The 11,836-nt window shown below is 38.4% G+C and overlaps 1 protein-coding gene across 1 annotated transcript; it reads right to left on the reverse strand.

Annotated features, from left to right (window-relative positions):
- Positions 1–7,786: 7,786 nt before the first annotated feature.
- Positions 7,787–8,272, reverse strand: LOC122000274 (elongation factor 2-like). Its single transcript, XM_042554732.1, has 2 exons — positions 8,139–8,272; positions 7,787–8,058 (listed from the first exon to the last, which is right to left on the reverse strand). The coding sequence occupies exons 1-2, from the start codon at positions 8,227–8,229 to the stop codon at positions 7,877–7,879; spliced, it is 273 nt and encodes a 90-aa protein (XP_042410666.1). The 5' UTR covers positions 8,230–8,272; the 3' UTR covers positions 7,787–7,876.
- Positions 8,273–11,836: the final 3,564 nt, after the last annotated feature.

The raw sequence follows: 11,836 nt of genomic DNA on the forward strand, positions 1-11,836 counted from the left end.
TGATGTTTAATTATTTGGCCGGCCACTTGCTTGGGCACCAAGCAAGGTGGCCGGCCACTTATTAAAAGGGAAAGAAAGAAAAAATTTTTATAAAATTTTAAAAGAAGAAAACTTCTAATAAAATTTTACAAACTCTCTTTTTTTTATAATGTGGATATTAAAAGCAAAGTTTTAAAATTTAAAACCAAGTTTTAAAATTTAAAACATCTCTAATAATATTTCTTTTTAAAAGAAAGTTTCATAAATTTTACAACTCTCTTTTAAAACCTTGTGGCCTAATTTAAATTAGGAAAATTTTATAAATTTTTAAAATCTCTCTTTTTACAAATTAAAAATATCTGAGGAAATTTAAAAATTCAAAAACAACCTTCCTAATTTAAATATTGCGGCCGGCCCCCTTGCCCAAGGCAAGGGCCGGCCACTTCTAGAGAATATGTGGCCGGCCATTGCTTGGTCACCAAGCAATGAACCAGCCCCTTCTTGGACACCAAGATAGGCTTTTCTTTGGATGGACTTGAGGTTTTATTGAGGCTACAATAGGGACCTAGAGGAGGAATTGATTTTGGCCTTCCGATGAGCTTGAGTATCCCGTGCTCTCCCCGAACACATAACTCAAGTTCATCAATAATAACTCATTCCCCTAGAGAGTTATTACCGCACTACCGCACCAATCCCAAATTATATTATGGGCTCCTTCTTATCACGAGTGTGTTAGTCTCCCATTGTTTAAGATTACGAATGTCCACTAATTAAGTGAGTTACTGACAACTCATTTAATTAATATCTAGCTCCAAGAGTAGTACCACTCAACTTTATTGTCATGTTGGACTAGGTTCACCTGCAGTGTTTAACATGACAATCCTTATGAGCTCCTCTTGGGGACATTCTCAACCTAGATAACTAGGACACAGATTCCTTCTATAATCAACAACACATACTATAAGTAATATCATTTCCCAACTTATCGGGCATATTGATTTATCGAGCTAAACCTCACCCTTTGATAAGTTAAAAAAATAAATATTAAATATACATGCTTGTTATTATATTAGGATTAAGAGCACGCACTTCCATAATAATTAAGGTCTAGTTCTTTTACTAAGTCAGTACAAAAAGAACTTACCTAAATGATCCTACTCAATACACTTAAAGTGTATCAGTGTAATTTATTAGTCAAGATAAACTAATACCTAATTACACTACGTCTATTCTGATGGTTTGTTCCTTTCCATCTTAGTCGTGAGCAACTGTTTATAATTTATAGAGAACCGACAACATGATCTTCTAAGTGTGACTCCACACTCCATGTTATCTACTATATAAATTAATTGAACAATTACATTTAACAAATAAATGTAAACATTTGACTAATGTGATTCTTTATTTTAAAATAAATGTGTACAAAAGCTAAACTTTTAAGTATACACTCCAACAATCTCCCACTTATACTAAAAGTCTAAGCTGCCATATCTGTTGCCATACATCTGATTCCCATCCCCTCCACATGCCGATCAAAAGCTTTCGCCGGAAGGGCCTTAGTGAAAGGATCTGCCAGGTTTTCTGCTGATGCTATCTTGGCGACGACAACTTCTCCTCGCTTGACGATGTCTCGTATCAGGTGGTACTTGCGCTCTATATGTTTACTTGCCTTATGGGCTCGTGGTTCCTTCGAGTTTGCAACTGCTCCACTATTATCACAATAAATTGTGACGATCTTGGGCAAACCAGGAATCACATCTAAGTCTATTAGAAAGTTCCTGAGCCATACAGCTTCTTTGGCTGCCTCAGAGGCTGCCACATACTCAGCTTCCATGGTTGAGTCTGAGACACATTTCTGCTTAACACTCCTCCATGCAATGGCTCCACCTCCTAAAGTAAACACATGGTCTGATGTAGACTAACTATTGTCCCTATCTGATTGGAAGTCCGAATCCGTGTAACCCATAGGGAGTAAATCGTCTACTTGGTAAACTAGCATATAATCTCTAGTCCTTCTCAGGTACTTTAATATATGCTTTATTGCAGTCCAATGTCCTTGTCCAGGGCTACTTTGATATCTGCTAACCATGCCCACGGCAAAACAGATATCAGGTCTCGTACACAACATTGCATACATGAGGCTTCCTACAGCCGAAGCATAAGGAACTGCCTTCATGTCCTCTATCTCCTTTGATGTTTTTGGAGACATCTCTTTAGATAAGGCTACTCCATGCCTAAAAGGTAAGAAACCTTTCTTGGAGTTTTGCATGCTAAAACGAGCAAGGATTGTATCTATATATAAAGCTTGGGATAGGCACAACATTCTTTTCTTGCGATCCCTTATAACTTTGATCCCAAGGATGTGTGCACATTCTCCTAAGTCCTTCATATCAAATTGTTTGGACAACCATACCATTACGTCTGATAATACCTTGACATTGTTGTCAATTAACAAAATATCATCTACGTATAGTACAAGAAATACCACCATGTTTCCATTACACTTCTTGTATACACAAGACTCATCCGGACACTGAATAAATCCATATGACTGGATTACTTCATTAAACCAGATATTCCAAGATCTTGAAGCTTGCTTCAGTCCATAAATGGACCGATTAAGCTTGCACACTAGATGCTCTTTGCCCTTTTCAATGAACCCTTCTGGTTGCTTCATATGGATGTTTTCTTCAAGACTTCCATTAAAGAAAGCTGTCTTGACATCCATTTGCCAAATCTCATAATCCATATGAGCGGCAATGGATAAGAGTATCCGGATAGACTTACCGGCGAAAAGGTCTCCTCATAATCGATTCCCTCTTTCTGAGTGTACCCCTTCGCAACAAGCCTTGCTTTGAAGGTTTCTACCTCCCATCTGTCCCTCTTTTCCTTTTATAGATCCACTTGCATCCAATGGCTTTTACACCATCAGGTGGTTCTACAAGCTCCCAGACCTTATTAGAATACATAGATTCTATTTCGGAATTCATTGTCTTTTGCCAAGATACTGCATCTATATCTTGGAGTGCTTCATCATATGTCCGGGGATCTGGTTCATGTTTGCCTGGGATCAAGTCCGAAGACTCATCCAAAAACATGAATCTCTCGGGCTGCCTTACAACCCTCCCACTACGACGAGGCACCGTCTGTGGTTGTGTATCATGTGTGACACGTGTTGCAGTCTCTTGTGGTACTTCATCTTGTACTGTTAGTACTGAAGTAAACGTGTCCTCTATAAGTTCTTCTAGAACAATTTTACTACTGGGCTTGTGATCCATTATATAGTCTTCTTCTAAAAACTGGGCATTGGTGCTAACAATGACCTTCTGGTCTTTAGAACTATAAAATAAACCTCCTTTCGTTCCTCTGGGATACCCCACAAACATACTAACTTCCGTACGAGATTCTAACTTATCAGCATCTTGTTTCAGCACATGTGCTGGACTACCCCAAATCCGAATATGTCTTAGATTGGGCTTCCGCCCATTCCATAATTCTGTGGGAGTAGAAGATACTGATTTAGAAGGTACTAAGTTCAGAATGTGCGCTGCTGTTTCCAGAACGTATCCCCAAAACGAATTTGGTAATTCTGAATAACTCATCATCGATCTAACCATCTCCATAAGAGTCATATTCCTTCATTTTGCCACACCATTCTGTTGGGGTGTACCAGGTGCGAATAATTGGGATTGAATCCCGGCCTCTGATAAGTAATTCCTAAACTCTCCTAAGAGGTATTCGCCACCACGATCAGACCGTAGTGTCTTGATACTTTTACCTAAACGTTTCTCCACATCAGCCTTGTACTCTTTGAACTTATCAAAGCACTCAGACTTGCGCCGCATTAGGTAAACGTATCCATATCTTGAATAATCGTCTATAAAAGAGATAAAATATTCAAAGCCGCCTCTAGCCTGGATAGACATAGGACCACACAAATCAGAATGAACCAATTCTAACGCTTCTTTGGCTCTATACCCCTTGGCCTTAAAAGGTCTCTTGTTCATCTTACCTTCCAAGCAGGATTCACACGTTGGAAAGTTTTCCAACTCTAATGGATCCAAGAGTCCATCAGCTACAAGCCTTTGAATCCTACTTAAGTTAATATGACCAAGCCTTAGATGCCAAAGATGTGTTTGGTTCATTTCCGAAGGTTCTTTTCTCTTATTAGAGTTAGAAGATATGTTATTAATTTCCATATTTTGTTTTGTGGGAGAAATTGGATTTAAAGTATATAAATTGCCAACCAATGCACGAGAATAGATAATCACTTTATTTCTCTTTATAACCACATTGTTACTGTAACGCCCCGACTCGGGCGGGCCCCACCCGAACCGAACCGGGAACGCTACCTGAATTGCCCATCGGGTTGATGACTAGCTCCACAGACCACCGGAGGTCCTTTCAGCGTGCTTTGTCCTCACTTGCACGCACCCTGGAAAACTTCCCAAGAGGTCACCCATCCTCAGATTTCTCCAAGCCAAGCACGCTTAACTTTAGAGTTCTTTGAGTTTGGGCTTCCGAAAAGGAAGGTGCACCTTGGTGATATGGATAGTACCATCTAACCTTTAAGCCATACTTAACCAGAATCTTTAGAACCGGGGTATTACAATCACCCCCACTTAAAGACACAACGTCCTCGTTGTGTAACCACGAATCACACTACAGACAAATCCCAGAATCTCCCTTGCTAGGTGGTGCCCTGGGTGCTCCTGCCACAGGCGCACTCACGGTCGCAAGGTTGCTCTGATACCATCTGTAACGCCCCGACTCGGGCGGGCCCCACCCGAACCGAACCGGGAACGCTACCTGAATTGCCCATCGGGTTGATGACTAGCTCCACAGACCACCGGAGGTCCTTTCAGCGTGCTTTGTCCTCACTTGCACGCACCCTGGAAAACTTCCCAGGAGGTCACCCATCCTCAGATTTCTCCAAGCCAAGCACGCTTAACTTTAGAGTTCTTTGAGTTTGGGCTTCCGAAAAGGAAGGTGCACCTTGGTGATATGGATAGTACCATCTAACCTTTAAGCCATACTTAACCAGAATCTTTAGAACCGGGTTATTACAGTTACTAAAGGAAACTGAATATCCATCCAAATACAGTTTAGAAACTGAAATTAATTCTTTCTAAAACTGGGTACATAAAGACAATTCCTTAAAACCAATTTCCTATTCCTATCAAATGATAAGTAGACGTCTCTCACTGCAACAGCCGCCACCTTATTAGCATTGCCCATATAGACAGTTATCTCTCTATCAAATAGTCGCCGGGTTTCCTGGAACCCCTGCAAAAAATTGCAGACATGATCAGTGACTCCCGTATCTACACACCAGGTGCTGGTAGATAACACCGCTAAACATGTTTCAACTACTAGAGTATGAGATATACCTTTATTGTTCTGTTTCCTATGAGGACAGTCCGCCTTCCAATGTCCAGTCTGCTTGCAAATAAAGCACTTGCCCTTCGGCTTCTTTATTCCAGCTTTTTGTCCTGCACCTTGAGGTTTATTCACCTTCTTTGCTGAGTCATTTTGTTTCTTCTTCTTCTTGCCTTTCGGTTTAGAAGTAGAACCATTTTCAGCATAGTGAATTTGAGAATGTTGACGAAACAACCCTTCGGCTGCCTGAAGTTCTGTCAGAAGTTCCGCCAATAAATACATCCTTTTATTTATATTATAGTTCAGGCGAAAATGCTCAAAACTTCTGGGCAGGATGATATCGACCTGGGTTTCGCCATCAATTTCCTCCAAGAACTTGTATTTCGCTTAAGTAAGCCATCATCTTGAGAATATGATCCTTCCGGGTCTCCCTCACCATGGTGGGTCATCGCTTTCTCATTGCCTCTTGCCTAGCCGCCCGATGTCCGAAGAGTTCCTTGAGATTGTTCATTATATCATAGGCTGTTGATAAGTCCTGATGCTGATGTTGCAATACATTTGACATCGAAGCCAAGATGTAACACCGCGCCATCTCATCATCTTTTACCCATTTACTATGATGCTGAATCTCCTCTGGGGTAGAATCATTGCTAGGTGTTTCTGGGCATTCCTCTGACAGTACAAACTTATAGCCCTCAGCAGTTAAAACAATGTCCAGGTTTCTTTTCCAATCTATATAGTTGGGACCAGTAAGTCTGTTTTCTTTTAGAATAATGGCCAGTGGTTTGAAAGTCATCCTAAGAATCACAAAATAAATTTTGGTCAGAACTCTAAATTTAGAATAATATTGATTCCTCAAACAATACTATTTTAAATTAACCAACACCTTAAAACACCGTGAATTTTGTATGCCACGATAATGTGGACGTATACAAATTCAACATTTGTAAAAGGAGGGTATATCCCATTAATTTTATTATCTTGTCAACCTAACTTTTTGACAAATAAAATTAATAGTTGGTTTCCTTCGGTCACACAAATAATAGCAGTGACTCCGATGGGGAGGATACTATTAGATGTGCCTAAGTGTATACCATTACTTGACACTAAGTCTATTAATAAGATTGTGCCCCTTCCGATGGGGAATATCACACACTCTTAATTAATTTCCTATAGTCATCCGAAATGGAAGTTTGGTCTAGTGATCTGCAAACAAACTCATCCGATATGGAGGAAAGCACTCAGAGCCAACGCGCAAGTTTGTTTGCATCACTTACAAACCAGTAATGGAGACCGTGGAATTTACTAAAATAAATTCCTCTCCCACTTAGTTATTTAAAGTGAGGAATTTTGATGATGCTAGCCTACTAAACATGTACACTAACATTCACACACAGCACAATACAAAAGCAATAAATAGAAAAATTAATTTTCAACTATTATGGCTTTTATCTATTGTTGTCCTCCGTGTGTCGTCATCCCTAGCTGCTGCCATCTTTGGCCACCGCCACCGGGTCTAGTTGTCGCATCCATCTTGCTCCTTTTTCCGCTGCGCCACTCTGATCCTCAAAAGGTTGCACTCCTTGCAAGATTCGATCCGCGACATAAATAGAATTTTACATTTTTCGATCCTATATTCCTCGAAGGAATGTACATGTAAACTAGATCGAATATAAAATAAAATTTACATCCATCGATCCTATATTCCATAAAAGGAATGTACATGTATCTAGATCAAAAAATAAAATCCTAATAAAACTAAATACAGCTCCTGTTGTATTTTATAATACAATCATGCACACATAATAAATGCCCTTGACATGTTCAAGGGTTCAATCACACACATAATAACTATAAGCCATAATAGTTGGATCCTGCATCACTACAAGAAAAAAGTCAAACAACAACGGTTTTTCACCGTTGTCGTAGGTCATTTTGAACTGTTGTTAAAGGCCGTGTTGTTAAAAGGGGTGGCAAAAGACAACAATTTTTAACCGTTGTCTTTGAAGGCAAAGACAACATTTTTTACAACGGTGAAAAACTGTTGTCTTTTCCTTCAAAGACAACAGTTTTTCACCGTTGTCTTTGAGCGTCTACCTTTAATAACAGGGTCTTCAACAACAGTTTTAAACTATCTACGACAACGGTGAAAAACCGTTGTCTTTTTTAGAAAAAAAATAAAAAAAAATTAATACACAATTTTCTAATATTATAAATCATTCAAAATACTAAATTTCAAAATAAAATTTAATATATAATTTTTTAACATTCAAAAATAATATCTATAACATTCTAAAGAAATTTCATAAGCAACCAACAAAATGATAACACTATTAAAACAAAGGTGATATGCAAACACAAGCAATGGGATTGGTAATGTAAAACATACAAGTACATACTTTAACTTGTTGTCAATTTGAGTGTAAGCTTCCAAATAAGAGTTGTCAATTTGAGTGACTTTTCTTCCAAATAAGAAAAGTCAACGTGCCCAGGTGAATCTATGAGGTTGATTAGATATTCATTTCCGCTCCTTTCTCCCTTGTAGTTTTTTAGGGATTCCTCTGTAAATCCCAGTGGATTTGATTGTAATACCACGTTCAGCCTCGTCTTGGCGAGTATCAGTCATCCTAACATCTCCAGTGACTTCTTGTGCGATGATTCCGGCAGCAGCAACAAGAGAATCAGTGAGGGTTGATTTACCTGCAAATATAAGAAACAACACTTGATGTATTTGTTACTTCACATGGTATCAAGAAAGTATGAGCTAGGGAATAACTAACCATGATCGACATGTGCAATGACAGACATGTTGCGGATGTTATGCTTCATGTCCATGATGCGACGGAGTTCTTCGGCTGTGAACTTCACCATCTCGACCGGTTTTAGAAATTAGACAATCCTCCAAATGACCCTATGAATGCACAAATGACAGAACAGGTTCCTGGTCACAATGAATCGTATAACAATAGAGAAAAGAAAATTGAATAATGAAAAAGATAACTTATTATATAGTTAACGAAAGATAATAATGTGTTAATAAATTATAATAATTGAACACCAAGCAACAAATGAAACTATGAATTCGTGGTGATTGAGAATAGATGCAACAAATATAGGTGCAATCTCAAAATCTCAACAGAGGCCATAATTTCAGCATCAAGAAGTAACTCAAACTATCTCAATTGACACAATAAACGTCAATCAATACCACAGACAAGGAAGCTGCACGATTTGTCAACAAAGCATGGATTTTCGCACAAACAAAAAATATTAAGCTAAGATGTAACAAATTTAAAAGGATTCTTGTTATAGGGCCATCGTCCACAGAAAATATTGATCAGTATAAAAATACAAATTAAGAAATAAAAGTATGAAAAACAACACCGACGGGAAAAATACAAATTATGAACCGCCCAAACATTTTGTTAACCTGTTTGGGTTGTAGATGATATCTATACATGCTTAATTAGGCCCAGCCAAAAGGAAATGGAAAGGAATGAAGAGCGTAATTTTTTGGTTTTGTTTTTTAGTAATGTATATAGTGTAATGGTCCCTTGAATACTTTCACACAAGTATTATCTGGATGCCTCTGCAACCCTAAGCAGAGAAGGGAGTTTCAGCTTCCAACTAACACCATATGCGAATTGCTAGAGCAAGTAGGAGGAAACGAGCCATCGGATCTTCCCAAAGGATGCTACTTCTACTAGGATTCAACTACTTGTTGGTTCTAAGACATAATGTCCAAGATTGACAATCATCATAGAGCCTGCAATCTTGCTAGAACTCTACACTTTGCTCATATTTACTAATTCTCTCAACTATCTAGGCACATATCAGAGATTAGATTAATTCCTTATTGCCTTGGTTCATGAAATTGACCATCGCACTCCTTATTGCCTTGGTTCAATTTCATGGCCCACAGTTTTAAGACACCACAGACGAGTGATCTGCATGCCCACAGTGTGACAGTAGTACCACCTTGCCGTAATCTATTTAGCTACGCACCCAGTTCTCCCCTGTAGTTGACAGATGATAGATTTCCTCTAAGGGATAGGTGCCGGGTAGTTTGTAGTTAGAGCATTTGCTGACAAAAAGTATGGGTTCGGTACCAATTCGATACTTATCCCATTGGTAATACAAGCAGTGGATAGAAGGAATATTTGACACCTCTTTGGTGGACCATCACTTAACTATTCTAATTACATATATATATATCCTATAATTGACTATTCTAATTTGACTTATGGAATCCGTAGTTATTGACGTCTGAATATTAAATGCTCGTTGCTGTCTGTTTTCCTGCAAAATTTCTAATCCAAGTTTGAAATTGTTTTCTTGAACTATTATTTCGAAGGATGTTATTTCTGAAGAAAGAGCTTAAACAAGAGGCTTGAAATCGGACAGAGACAAACTAGAAAGGAAAGGAAAGGAAAGGAACGAAGAGTGAAAAGGATCACCTAGCACCTCATAGATCCAATGGAAAGAGGGAAAAGGAGCAAAACTGGAGGGGAAACCCTAAAGAAGAATTTAAGAAAAGAATATATAAAGTGGAAGCAGAAGGGACCAACCTTGACAGTGTCAAAGGGATGGCCGGCGATCGGATGGCTCTAGCTTGATCCCGGCACTAGAACAAAAATTAGGGCACGACTATACCTCAGACGCCGGCGACGATCCAGGGGAAATCGAAGCACAGGGAACCTACACACTCCCTCGATCAACGGCGTTGTCGATCTATCCTCAAGCCAAGGCGATGACGGCTTTGCGAAGGAAGGGAGAGCTCGGCAGTGTCGGCGTCGCGTGAGAGAGGAGAGGGAGGACTCGGCGATGGAAAAACCTAGGGCTCGGGTGGAAAGAGTTGAGAAGTGGGTTTTATGTTTTTTTTCATGAAGTTAAAAAAATTGTTGTGTTTTTAGAATTCAACAACATTCAATAGACAACAGTTTAATAAAACTGTTGTATATTATCACATAAGCAACACTAAAAGACAATAGTTTTTTAAAACTGTTGTCTTTGACACACATTAGACAACAGTTTTTTGAAAAACTGATGTTATTTAAAAAATATTATGGTGAACAACAACAGTTTTCAATAAAACTGTTGTTAAATGAAAAAAAGACAATAATTTCTTGAAAAACTGTTGTCTATTAGGTGTGGTTAAATCCAGAAATTCTTATAGTGCATCCACAAAGTTAGCACATCCTACTATTAACCTGCCTAAATTATGTATGATGTAACGACCCACCTTTCTATACTACTAACCACCCTTCTTACTACTACTACACTCTAAGGATGACCGTTACTTGACTACTAACTCTACTTAACCGGTATGATTAAAAAAATCACATGGAAACCCTTACCGAAAAATTTTGGCAGCATCTCCCCTGTATCGGTGACCCCAAACTGGGATACATAACATGTATACATCAGCCACAGGCGGCTGGAACATTTATATATTAATCAACCACGCAGTAATAATGACCAACAACTAAAAAAACTATTCTAGCAATAGTAAACAGATAGAACTCCAACGATAGGACATAACAAGCTACAAGTGCGGAATAACTCAATTACAATCTCAACTTCATAATAACATAAACTAAAACTCTAAACAGGTAGGTCCTGAAAATTCGCTAGCGAACTGTGGATCTCTCCATAGTCCTGGCATCACACACACTGTCACAGCATCTCCTTGTCGCCTTCCTTCTTATACTTTTCCTTTTCCTTTATCTGCAGTAGGAGGAAAATAGTATCTATAAGCTAAAAGCTTAGTGAGCGCTATCCTACTCATAAAAACTCGATATGCATGTATATAAATAAAAACATGCTAAAACTGAATGCTAACATGTAAAGCTACTCATGCTCATAAATAGCAAAGAAACTAACTGAAAAGCTAACATATAAAGATAATCATGCTCATAAATAGCGAAGAAACTAACTGAAAAGCTAACATGTAAAGATAATCATGCTCATAAATAGCAAAGGAATCTAACTAACTGAAATACTAAACATGTATAGCAAATCATGCTCATAAACCAATAAAGGAATCATACTAACTGAAATACTAAACATGTATAGCCAATCATAGAACTATCATGTGTATCAATAAGAAACTGAATTGATACCTAAGCTAAACTAATTAATGCTAAACTGAGTCTAACTTGTATTCACATAACTAATTTGTGAAGTTTTGAAAACTATTTACATAATAGATTAAAATAATAATCATGCTGCTGATGGGCCCGGCAACTGTACTTGCTGTGCGCGCATCCCTAACTAAACCCGGGATTGCAAGTTCCGAGTCTAGTAGGGTTTACTAGGTTATCTAAACCTAGGGACGACTGTGGGAGCCCAACCCAATGGATATCTAATCCAGTACAGTGCCACTGCTGAAAATAAAATACTGATTTCATAATTAATTTTCTTACCTTGCTTTAACTAGGTTATCTGAACCTAAAACTAGGTTATCTGAACCTAGAGG

The sequence above is a fragment of the Zingiber officinale genome, chromosome 7A (assembly GCF_018446385.1).
Source record: "Zingiber officinale cultivar Zhangliang chromosome 7A, Zo_v1.1, whole genome shotgun sequence".
Lineage (NCBI taxonomy): Eukaryota > Viridiplantae > Streptophyta > Magnoliopsida > Zingiberales > Zingiberaceae > Zingiber > Zingiber officinale.